A 12,848-nucleotide genomic window follows, 5' to 3' on the forward strand; every position below is an offset into this window, starting at 1 on the left:
GAGGAACTTCCTGACAGTAAGGGCTGTTCGACAGTGGAATGCACTTCCTCGGAAGGTGATAGAGTCTCCTTCCTTAGAGGTCTTTAAACAGAGGCTGGATGGCCATCTGTCAGGGATTCTTTGATTTGGATTTCCTGCATGGCAGGGGGTTGGACTGGATGGCCCTAGTGGTCTCTTCCAACTCTATGATTCTATGATTCTATGGATTTGCATGATGGCTACACCTGTTAAAAAGTCAGGTATAGCTTAAAAAACCAATCTGTATTCTGTAGTTTCTATGGTATATCATTTTCACTGGAAAACGCTGCTTCTGTTCTGGTTGATCAGAGAGCCAGCTTGGCGTAGTGCTTTGAGTGTTGAACTATGACTCTGGAGACCAGAGTTCGAATCCCAGCTTGGCCATGGAAGCCCACTGGGTGACCATGAGCAAGTCACACTTTCTCAGCCTCAGAGTATGGCAGTGGCAAACCTCTGAAGAAACTTGCCAAGAAAACCCCATGATAGGGTCGCCTTAGGGTCACCATATGACAGAAATGACTTGAAGGCACACAACAGCAAATACATCTGTGCCTCTCTGACCACTACATTAGTACTACTGTTGAGTCCACAGACATGGGCCTGTTACAGACAGCCAAAATAAAGCTGCTTCGAGTCACAGTGGAGGTATGGTGTTTCAATGATGCATGCGTCCTAAGAGTCCAGAAGTTGCACCAAAGCCACACTCCAGCCCTAAGGACTGGAGTGTGGCTTTGGTGTGGGTTCTGGACTCTTAGGACGCATGCATCATTGAAACACCATACCTCCACTGTGACTCAAAGCAGCTTTATTTTGGCTGTCTGTAACAGGCCATGGTGTCTGTGGTGGCAGCAATGATTTAAGGGAGGTAGTATCTAGTTGTGAGAGTCCAAGGAGAGTGAGTCTCACACAGAAACCATGAGGACACTTAGAAGGTCCACACAAGTAGTGTTGGCAGCAGTGGGACAAGTGGAGATCCCCTTTGGTACCATAGTGGTGTGATAAGTAGAAGTCTTCATATTAGTCCATGGCCGAGTGTCCACTTTGGATGTGAAACAAAAACTCCTTGCATGTAAAAGTCACCTTGACACAGAGAGTAGCGGGGAGGGAGTGCTCGGTTAACATCCTTCTTTAAGACTGTTGGGTTGTATAATCATTCATATATATATATCACCACAGGTGATATACATATAGGCCTAAACTATAATATAAACAGCAGATATTATTTTACAGTATCCCATAGTTTCTTGGCTTGAGATATGGTGTGCATGCCTGAGAATAGTTGACTAGGGGAAGGGGGGAAGGGTCTGAGCAGAAAATCACTGAATGGAAAAACTGAGGCACATGCAGAAACAGAGATTCTCTCAGACAAAGCTGTGCCACTGTTTAGAAATGCTGCAGGGACTCTGACACACAGCAGAAAGGAAAGGAAAGGATTGTCTGAGCTTTGGCTGTGCCTACACTTAAGGAATGCCTCCGATTGCCAATTCAATATTTACCTTACTGTAATACCCATAGGCCCCACTGTGCTCCACCCTGTGTAAACAGCTAGCAAGGGCCAGCCTCTCCACTTTTGAAACTGCTAGGTATAGAATATAACTACCATTGTAATTGCCTCCCTTGGGTGGAGAAGGAATGTGTCAGGGGACCAAAGAACAACTGCTGAATGACTGGGGAGTTAGTTGGGGGTTAAGGTAGGGAGATCCCGCATGAAAAGTAATAAGAGGATCCCATGCTTTGGTGTTAAGGACCAGAGGCGTGGGGAGAAAACCCGACTCATGGTTCACGAATGGTCACCAGAGGTCTGGGGTTCATAGCTTTGAGAAGGTGCCTTTCAAACATTAGTGAAGGCAATTCAGCACAAACACTGCTAAGGAACGACTGGCTGTGTCCTCCCTCGAGAAATAATCCAGGTTGACACCACTTTAACTGTCATGACTCAGTGCTATGGCATTCTGAGAACTGTATGTCCTGGAGAGGGAGGACCCACGGGCTTGATCCAAGCATGGCAGGGGGCAAGGGGGACCCCCAGGGATTGCTGGCAAGGTTGGGGGGGACCTCCAGGGGTCCTTGCCATGTTTGGATCGCTGGATCCAGGCACGGCAGGGGGTGAGGGGAACCCTGGGAGATCCTGTCCAGACCCCTGCCACACTTGAATCGCTGGATCCAAGCATGGCAGAAGACAAGGGGGACCCCCAGGGGAAGTGGACTGGGGACTGGGGAACAGAACATGCAATGTGGAAGTTGGTGGAGGGAGCCAGGATTAGGAGGAGGAGGACAGGGGAGACTTATATATATATATATATATATATAATATTATAAATCCATATATATCAAAATTAATTGCAAAATCGATAGAATGGCTTATCAGCAACTTGTCTTTGCAAGTAGTTGCTTTGCTAATCTATCAATTTTGCGATTAATTTTATTTTAAAAAAAAGAACCCAAAAAGACAGCACTGGTGTGTGTGTGTGTGTGTGTGTGTGACATCTCTGGGGATGGATATCACACACCCCTCTGCCATTTGTCCCTCCCTCTGAAAGAATCAATTCCAATCTGACATTCCCAGTTACTGGAAGTGCATTGGAATCGATTCCTTGCAAAAGAACCTCAAAATAACTGCAACCAAAATAGCTTGGGTTTTTTGTGTTTGCTCCGCTTTCTTCCTACTGGAATCAATCAAATAAGGATTGGAATCAATCTCCAGTGGGAACTAGGGGCATATACACTGAATCAGGATTTGGAGCTTATCATAGTGTGAACGACCCCAAAGAAACCATCACTCCTTTTACAACCATTGCTTGTATTGAAACCATCACTTCCTTTATAGCCTATATTCAGATGTAAGCACCTTCACTTCTGTAGCCACAAAGCAACGTTATAAATCCACCTGTTGTTTTGTTAACTGCCATCAAATTGACTTCGATTTACGACAGCCCTGTGAATCAGAGACCTGTAAATCAGTCTGTCAGCAGCAACTCTGCTCAGGTCTTGCAGACTGAGGGCTGTGGCTTCCTAGATTGAGTCTATTCACCTGTAATGGAGGTCTTCCTCTTTTCCTACTGCCTTCAACTTTGGCAAGCTTTTTTCTTGCCTTTTCTAGTGAATCATCTTTTTTTATAGTATGTCCAAAATATGGCAGTTTCAGTTCAGTCATCATGACTTCTAGGGAGAGTTGAAACTTGATTTGCTCTAGGAGTCATTTATTTGTCTTTTTAACAGTCCTTGACATTCACAGAAGTCTCCTCCAGCACCACATTTCAAATGAGTTAATTCTCTTCGTATCACCTTTCTTCACTGTCTAGCTTTCACAACTATACACAGAAACTGGAAATAAAGTGGCATGGACAATCCTGACTTTGGTATTAAATGATATATCTCCAGACCTGAGGGTCTTGTCTAGCTCTTCCAAGTATTCTTTTGATTTCTTGACTCCACTCTCCATTAAGGCTGATGACTGTGTCAAGGAATAGGAAGTCTTTCTCTATCTCTTCATTGTCTGCTTTAAAGTTATGTAAATCGCCTATGGCCATATTTTTTGTACCGTAAAACTGCCTTTGCACTTTCTTTCTTGTCTTTCTTCAGTAGTTGTTCCAATTGTTTGCTATTTTCTGTTAGTAGTATGGTGTAATCCAAAACAGCATTGGGAAAATTCATCATGATATGGGTTGAACAATTTCATGTAAAGTTCAAGAAAGAAATGTCAATTTATCTTCACATTTCTAGTTAGTAATTTTGAGTAAGAACTATTTTGCAGAGATGCCACAAATGTACACACTTCTGAAAAACTTACATTTACGTTTTTCAGCATAAGATCCTATGATCTAAAATCGTCTTTTGCTGACCTTTTGGCTACGTTGCCTTCCCTGCATTCTGGCCAGTCTTACGTATCATTTTTTCCCTTCTCATTGCAGAGCTACAGAACTGAGTGCTGGATTTGTAAGATGTCCCCGGGCCTCTTGCGCTACGAAGGTCACTTGAAATTAAAGGGGGAAAACAGACTGTCTTCATTGAAGAAGCTGAATTCCAGCCCATACACTGCTGGTCAGGGAGAGAAAAGCAACCTTGGAGGCTTTTGCATTCTGAAGTCCCACATCTTGACTTTCTGTCACTTTTGTGTACCTAACCCTGGGCACCAGACTGCTTAACAGAGAGGTATCAAATTCCCTTCTGCCTTTCAATTAAATAAGATGTCGGCTGCTTGGAAAATTCTCAGACGAAGCTTTTCTGGGCTGTATTTGATCTGTCCAGGAATGTTTCTTGTGTAGACACTTTAAACCAACTCTCATTTTCAAATTTCTATAAATATCCGTAGAAAGAGCAGTTTCAAACTGAAGTCCACTTGGCTTGCCGAGCCACATGTAGTATTGGATCCCATAAAATAAATTAGTACACACACACACACACACACAGGTTGGCTGTTGGTTGTTCTAAAAATGCATATCAACATCATTGGGATAATAATAGTTTATCTCCTATTATCATCAAACTAATTGAGAAGGACTTGAAAGGGAGGTTTTTCAGGATTTTTTATATTACCCTTTTGTTAGGGTTGCCATGTTTTCTGGAAAGATAGGTCAACAGGTTGATCTGTAAGAATTGTTGTTGTTGACTACTGTTGAGTCAAACCTGACTCATGGCGACCCTGTGGATAACACATCTCCAAGACTCCCTGTCCTCTGCTGCTCTGCTTAGTTCCTGTAAATTCATGCCTATGACCTCCCTAATAGTCTATTGATCTAGTGTGAATAAATCAGGGGTCAGCAACCTCCGGCCCGCGGGCTGGATCCGGCCCCCGGAGGCCTTCGTTGCGGCCCCCGGGGGCAGTTGCCGCCGCCGCCTGATGAAAAAATAACGGCGCCCAGAGCGGCAAAAAGCCGCGCTGGGCACCGCCATTTTTTCGCCCAAAATGGTGCTGAAGTCTTGCGCAACCTTCTTTGAGGTCGCGTGAGAGTTCAGCGCCATTTTTTCGCCCAAAATGGCGGTGCCCAGAGGCGAAGTCTCGTGCGACCTCAAACAAGGTCGCGCAAGACTTCGGCCTCCAGGAGGCCCGATGCCGTCGCTGGCGCCCTCAAAGAGGGCTCCGACGGCCGCATCGGGCCTCTGGAAGGCCCGCTGAATCCGTCGAAGCCCTGTTCGAGGGCTCCGGCGACGGAATCGGGCCTCCTGGAGGCCCAATGCCGTTGCTGGCCCCCTTGAACAGGGCTCAGATGGCCGCATCAGGCCTCTGGAAGGCCCAATGCCGCCGTCGCAGCCCTATTCGAGGGCTCTGGCAGCGGCAGCGGGCCTCCTGGAGGCCCGATGCCATTGGTGGCGCCCTCCAACAGGGCTGCAGCGGCGGCAGCGGACCTCCAGGAGGCCAGGTGCCGTCACTGGGGTCCTCCAAGAGGCTTTTTTGCCAGCTTCTGACAGGGCCTGGGGCCCCGTCAGGGGCCTGAAAAGATGGGGAGGCCTGGCCCCCGGAGGGTGAAAGCTCCACCCCTGGCATGTGGTCCCGCCCTGGAGGGTGGAAGCTCCACCCCCGGCATGCAGCCCCGCCTGCGGAGGGTGGAAGCTCCACCCCCGGCTTTGGCCAGCGACGGCATCGGGCCTCCAGGAGGCCCGATGCCGTCGCCGGGGTCCTCGAATAGGGCTCCGACAGCTTCAGCGGGCCTTCCAGAGGCCCGATGCGGCCGTCTGAGCCCTCTTTGAGGGCGCCAGCGACGGCATCGGGCCTCTAGGAGGCCCGATGCCGTCGCCGGGGCCTTCGAACAGGGCTCCGATGGCTTCAGCGGGCTTTCCAGAGGCCCGATGCGGCCGTCGGAGCCCTATTCAAGGGCTCCGGTGGCCGCATCGGTCCTCCTGGAGGCCAAAGTCTCGTGCGACTTTGTTTGAGGTCGCGCGAGACTTCGCCTCTGGGCGCCGCCATTTTGGGCGAAAAAATGGCAGCACCCAGAGTGGCAAAAAGCCGCTCTGGGCGCCGCCATTTTTTCGCCCAAAATGGTGCCGAACTCTCGCGCGACCTCAAAGAAGGTCGTGCGAGACTTCGGCGCCATTTTGGGCGAAAAATGGCGGCGCCCAGCGCAGCTTTTTGCCACTCTGGGCGTCGTTATTTTTTCGCCCGGCGGCAGCGGCAAACACCCCCGGGGGCCGCAACAAAGGCCTCCAGGGGCCAGATCCGGCCCGCGGGCCGGAGGTTGCCGACCCCTGATCTAGAACTTTATATAATCCTCTCTTCTTGTAATTTACATGACTGTCCAATTCTTTATTCAGACGTTGTTTCTTTTTAGTGTGACTATGCAAATAATCTCACTTGCACTTTCCAGTTTTGTTATTCACACTGTTTTATTCTTGGAACTGCATCTCTCTGCATCTCTGCAAGTTCGGTTGCTCACATGTGTCAGCACTGCGAATAAAGATGGAGTTGATGATGCGGATGTATTCGAAACACTTTCAAAGCATGCAGAGTTTTATCCCGGGATCTAACTGCATCAGTTATTCACACAGTCGGCAATACAAATCTTTCAGAAAAAACACCCCAAGATCAATTATTCTGGGTTTTGTGGGGTTTGGGCAGCCCCCCCCCCCAAAAAAAACTTAATCAGATACGTTCAAAATGCATGAAACAACAAAGATTCAACCCGTATTCCACCAGGATTATTTTCACCATCGGGATAATCCCTGTTTACAACTGAATTAAGATGAGGACAAAGGGGAAAGTAGGAGAGAGAAAGAAACTTGCCAAGAAAATCCGATGATAGGATAGTGATAAGTCGGAAACGACTTGAAGGCACATTACAACAACACACAGCAGAAACAAAATTTCGACAATGCCACTAGATGGCCATCAGGAATCTAGACTGACTGTCATCTTAATATAAGAAAGTATGTCAACAAGAGAATTAGGACAAGTGGCATATCATTAGATACTATTCAAAGAGGAGATTGGTGATGGCTGCATCTGCACTGCAGAAATAATCCGGTTTGACCCCACTTTAACTGCCATGGCTCAATGCTATGGCATTCTGGGAATTGCAGTTTGTTGAGGCACCAGATCAGAGCATGGAGAGAACCAGACCTTGAAAATGACAGACTAAAATTAATGTCATGACCGGTTTTTGTTTGTTTGTTTGTTTTCATAAAAAGGGGTAATCTTATTACTTGAAAATGTCTTTATTTTAAAAAGAAGCAAACAAAAGACAAGAAAGATGAAGGTAGGTTAAGGAGAAAGGATTAAGAACTTGAAGGCTCTGGTTGACCAAACAGAGATCAGAAAATGGAGCAAGGCTGCCTCCCTGTGGTTACCAAAGTAGCAGAATTACAGTGGCATCCCAATCGACATTTGATACCGATGTGCCCCAACTTCTTTGGCTGCATCCACACTGCAGAAATAATCCTAAATAGTCCTTCTCACAATCCCTGTACACTGGATCAATATTTTCATAGAATTATCCAACTGTGCTGGAGGAAATACAACTAGGTTAGAGGAGAATTTTTAAAAAGAAGACAACTGAGTTGAGAAAGGATAGAGAGCAAAAAAGTATATGTGTCAAATTCAAGCGGAAATTGAATACATGTTTGGAGTCACTGATCTACTTTTCTCAAGGTTTTATTAATATTTATATATAATAAGATATATAACAACTATATACAGATGCATGTATAATCACAATGTTTTTCTTTTTTATTATAATTATTTGCAATTATATATATACACACACACACACATATCCTAAAAGTATAATAAATAGTTGAACCATTTAAAAAGTTACACCCAAGACAGATAACTGTAGTGTATTGTTGGTCCTCCATATCCAGAGATTCTTTATCCATGGATTTAAGCATTTGTGGTTTGAAAATGTTCAAAGAACATATAAATCCCCAAAAGCAAACTTTGATTTTGCCATTTTATTTAAGGGATACCAATTTATTGTGCCATTGTATATGCAGTCAGCTCTCCACATTTGCGGCTTTGACTTTTGCAGATCTGATTATTCATGGATTTGATTAATATGTTCTTTCTAGAAATCTCTAGGTTTTCCAGTGTGACTCTGTCGTCAGGGTGTTTGTATGTCGTCCAGCGCAATTCTATGGTCAATCTCTGGCAGATGTTGACTACAGAGTTACACTGGAGGACCAGATATTCCTACTAGAGAGATGCTCTCTCAGCTAAAAATATAGCATTTTTTAACATTTGCGGTTTTTCTACTTTTACAGGGGTCCTGCAGGTCTAACCCTAGCGAATGTGGAGGGTCCACTGTAATGGGACTTGAAGGTCCACTGTATTTTGGTATTTGGTGTGTGTGTGTGTGTGTGTGTGTGTGTGTGATGGAACGGATACCAAGGGCCCACTGTATTTTGTATAGGGCTTCCTCTGAAACATCAAGTACTGTAATACAAAATGCAGCACTTCTTTAGTCATGTAGATATATGGCCTTCCATTGTGTTGATAATACTGATTTTTAAAACCTTAACCCATTGAACAGACTTCACTCACGTGTGCTGTGCACATCGGATGTTGTGTGGGGTTCAACAACAGTGATCTTGGTGGGCAAGAGGAATGGCACCCCACCTTCACATTTGTGGTGCCCAGGCAGGAAGACATGAGAGATTCAGCTGGTCCTCTCTCCATTTCACTGCTGGTGAAATATATCCAGGGTGAACAGAAGTCTTAACTGAAAAGGACACTGCGAAACGTAGGACCTTCAAGAAAAATATAGGACACTGCAAAACAAAAGCTAGAAATACTCATACAAATATTTCATGCTTCTTAGTGATGCTCAAAATGGAGGATATTTTGGAATTCTTCCTGGACAGAAGATTGAAACATAGGACATGTCCTGGAAAAGGAGGGTGTCTGGTCACCCTGAATATAACCCTTTTGTGGAGAATTCAAAGACATAGCCTGAAAATTAGTCTGGAAAGGGATCTCCTAGCATCTTTGAGACTATCTGGAAAAGTTGGTAGCATGAGCTTCAGTAGACTTAAGCCTGCTCCCAAATCCATCTGAGGAAGTAGGTTCAAGTCTAGGAAAGCTTGTGCTGCCAGCTCCTTTCTTTCATTTAGTCTCAAAGGTGCTACAAGATCCCTCTGCAGACTGATTTTCCAGACTAATTTACAGAATCCCACAGCATGGAGCAAAGGGAATTAAAGCAGTGCCAAACTGGATCATTTAATGCGACGCAATCCTGGGAACTGTAATTATGTGAGACATTTAGCCTTCTCTCTCAGAGACCTCATGCCATAACAAACTACAACTCCCAGAACCCTACAGCATTGAACTATGGCGGTGCCAAGCTGGATCGCTTAATGTGATGGAATCATGGGAACTGTATTTTGTGAAACCTTTAGCCTTCTCTGTCAGAGGACTCTGTTGCCACAACAAGCTACAACTCCCAGAATCCCACAGCATGCAGCCATGACAGATAAAGCAGTGCCAAACTGAATTATTTAACAGAATGGAACTCTGGGAACTGTAGTTTTCTGTGACATTGAACCTTCTCTGTCAGAAGAACTCTTTAATCCGCCTCAGGCTGCTGCTCCAGCCAAAACCTTTCACTTAACTAAGGTCCAAAACACACTGCAGAAATAATCCAGTTTGAGACCGCTTTAATTGCCCTGGCTCAGTGTTAGGGAACCCTGGGGACTGTAGTTTGCTGTGGCACCAGAGCTCTTCCTGACAGAGGAAGCTAAATGCCTCACAACACTACACTTCCCAGGATTCCTTAGCACTGAGCCAGGGCAGTTACAGCAGTCTCAAACTGGGTTATTTCTGCAGTCTGATTTGGACCTAACTCCCTCAGAGTAGATTCCTGTACTTATACTCTTATCATATAATATTGTATTATAAAATATTATATTATGATATAACATTATATTATTATAATGTTATTATACTCTCATAGCATTGCTAGTCCACTTTCTGGCTGCCTCCTGTTGCATGCCGGTATTTGTAGTCCAATGAGGCCTGGGGCCTCTGCGGCTGAGCGTTCCAAACGCGCCGTTCCCTAAACCACAAATCCCAGGATGCAACGGGTCGGAAGCAGAGCGGCGCTGTTAAAGAGCGTAGTGCCGTAATCTCCTCAGAAAGACACTGACACAGAGAGAGAGAGAGAGAGAGAGTGTAGGGGGGCAAGCAGAGACGCCACGGGGTTTCCAAGCCCTGGCAAACCAAGGGCGAGCTTCCCTTCCTTTGCGTCGCCTTCAGGACGTATGACGTCAGCTCCGGAGAAGCCGGCCTCTGATTGGCTGCGGGGAGCGGAAGCGAGGGCGGGCGCCCTGCCGTTGACGCAGTGATGGGAACCCAGTCTCCCAGGGGCTGGGAAATGGCGGCGGTGCCGTCGTCGTCGAGGCGCTCCCAACAACAACAATCGTCTCCGCCTCGGAGCCCCAGCCTCGCCGCCCCTCAGCCCCGGCCTCCTCTCTCCGGGCCTGAGGGCGCCGCCACCGCCAACGGAGGGCTCTTCTCCCCGGAGGGCGAGGCCTCAGGGCCGCCTCCGCCGGCCAACAGCAGCAGCAGCAGCAGCTCCGCTTCTTCTTCGTCCTCCTCGTCTTCCTCCTCCGCTGCCTCCCCTGAGAGCCCCGAGGCGCCCCCTGCTGCCGCCGCCGCCGCCTCCGCTCCCCCTCCGCCGCCTCCCCCTCCGCCGCCTCCTGCTCCTCCGGTGGGGAGCGGGGCCTTCCGGGAGCTGCTGGAGGCCTGCCGCAATGGGGACGTCACCCGGGTGAGGCGCCTGGTGGACGCCGCCAACGTCAACGCCAAGGACATGGCCGGGAGGAAGTCCACCCCGCTCCACTTCGCCGCAGGTGGGCGGCGCCACCTTTGTTTGTGGACACACTGATATACGTGTGTGTGTGTGTTATACGCACAATGTGTGTATACTTATACACACACACACACACAATGTATGTACTGTATATGTAAAAGTGTGTATATACACACACACAAATGTGTGAATATTTATACGTGTGTGTGTGTGTATATATATATATATACAGTGGTACCCCGGGATACGAATTCACCGCGTTACGAAATTTCCGGGGTACGAAAAAGTTAGATTTAAAAAAACTGTTCCGGGTTACGAAGGATTTTTCGGGTTACGAAAATCTTTTCGGCGCAAAATTCAAAGCGCGGCTAGCGGCTAGCGGCTTTCCAGCGGCTTTTCGGGTTGCAAAATGTATCGGGTTACGAACGGCGCCGCGGAACGAATTAAATTTGTAACCCGAGGTAGCACTGTATAGTGTATGTATATGTACATGTGTGTATATGTATAGTGTGTGTATATATACATATAGAAACTCGTTTATATAGTGTACGTATATGTACGTGTGTGTATGTATATACATACACAAACGTGTGTGCATATATATATATATATATATACACATATGTATACAGGGTATGTATATATACATGTGTGTGTGTGAAAGAGAGAGGGAATGTGTGTCATATCTATCTTGAGTATAAATGGGAGAACACGTCTGAAAGGGCCCCAGGCTTAACATCAATAAGGCCTTGCTGTTAGAGAGTAAGGATTGGTTCAGAGGAGGGGTTTGGGCTTTTAAAAATTGCCTTCCTCTGAGGCTGAGAGAGTGTGACTTGCCTGTTGTTGTTGTTGTTTGACTTCAAGATATTTCTGACTTAGGGAGACCCTATAATATATCATGGGATTTGCTTGGCAAGGTTTGTTGGGAGGCATTTGTGCCCTTGCCTTCCCCAGAGGCTGAGAGAGTGTGATTTGCCCTTTATTTACTTACTTGGTGTGTTGTATTTATTTACCACCCCCCCCCCCCCAAATGCTACCACAAAGGCTGTCAGGGAAGCATAGGCATTTTGAATTAGACTTAAGATCTAAAAAAGGGCATGATCCAAAAGGAGAAAGGAATGGCGGTGGGGAAGAGGACAAAGTCCGGCAGGTCCTGCCAGTCCTTCTTTCCTTCTTCGCCCCCATGGTAGTCTCGCCTTGGGGTCACCAGAAGTTAGAAACCACTTGAAGGCATAAAGCAGCAACAACAATGTACTTGGGGTGAGGCCTAAATATCTTCAAGGCCCCAGATTTTGGAAACTAAGCAGGGTCAGCCCTTGAATGGGAGACCACCAAGTGCTGTATGCTATATTTCAGGGGATGAACCTGGCAAAACCATCTCTGAGCGTCCCTTGTCTAAGAAAACCCTTTGAAATTAATGGGGTCACCATAAGTCACTTGCAACTTGGAGGCACATAGACACACAGTGGCTTTGGGGATAGGCAAATAGGTCTATGATATGCACCAATGTGAAGACATTCCCTATTCTGGACTGCTTCTGGAACTACTGTTTTATTATAGCTTTATAACACTGTCTCTGCCTCAGGGGAAGGCAATGGCAATCCTCCTCTGAACAAATCTTGCCAAGAAAACTCCATCATAGGGCAGACAAAATTTGGGAATCGTTTGAAGGCACACAACAACAACAACATATAAAATGGCAAAATCAAGGATTGTGTTTTTGGAATGTATGTCTTTCTGGAATGGCCTTGGCTGGTTGAATCTGTGGATAAGGGATCCTTGAATGCGGAGAGCTGACTGTACTAATTCTCCCCTGTCTTTGCAGGGAATAGCAGGGGAGCCTAGGTCTTTGCCTCTGCCCAGTTGCTAACCTTCCTGCCGTGCCCTGGGAGGGGACACTGGCAAGGGAGGCTTAGTTGTGGCTGTGCTGGAGAGGAAGAGGTTTCCTCAGGCCTTTTCTCAATGCTCAGGGTGAGAGTCTCCTGATTGAGAATGGGAAGTTAATGGTGCCCTCCTACGAATGGCTGGCACTACTTTTTGTTTCCTTTTCCATTCTCCCCAGGGGGCCACAGTGGGGACAGTTGAACCTAT

The 12,848-nt window shown here is 46.7% G+C and overlaps 1 protein-coding gene across 1 annotated transcript in view; it reads left to right on the forward strand.

The window, feature by feature from the left end:
* The first annotated feature begins 10,125 nt into the window (after nt 1–10,125).
* LOC149323362 (poly [ADP-ribose] polymerase tankyrase-1) overlaps nt 10,126–12,848 on the forward strand; it is a 103,978-nt gene continuing 101,255 nt past the window's right edge. The window contains exon 1 of the mRNA XM_089488838.1: nt 10,126–10,797. Coding sequence (XP_089344964.1) covers nt 10,290–10,797 — 508 coding nt within the window. The 5' untranslated portion in view covers nt 10,126–10,289. The remainder of the gene's footprint in view (nt 10,798–12,848) is intronic.

The sequence above is a fragment of the Sceloporus occidentalis genome, unplaced genomic scaffold, assembly GCF_023333645.1.
Source record: "Sceloporus occidentalis isolate IW3139 unplaced genomic scaffold, rSceOcc1.0.p SCAF_1, whole genome shotgun sequence".
In the NCBI taxonomy this organism is placed as follows: domain Eukaryota; kingdom Metazoa; phylum Chordata; class Lepidosauria; order Squamata; family Phrynosomatidae; genus Sceloporus; species Sceloporus occidentalis.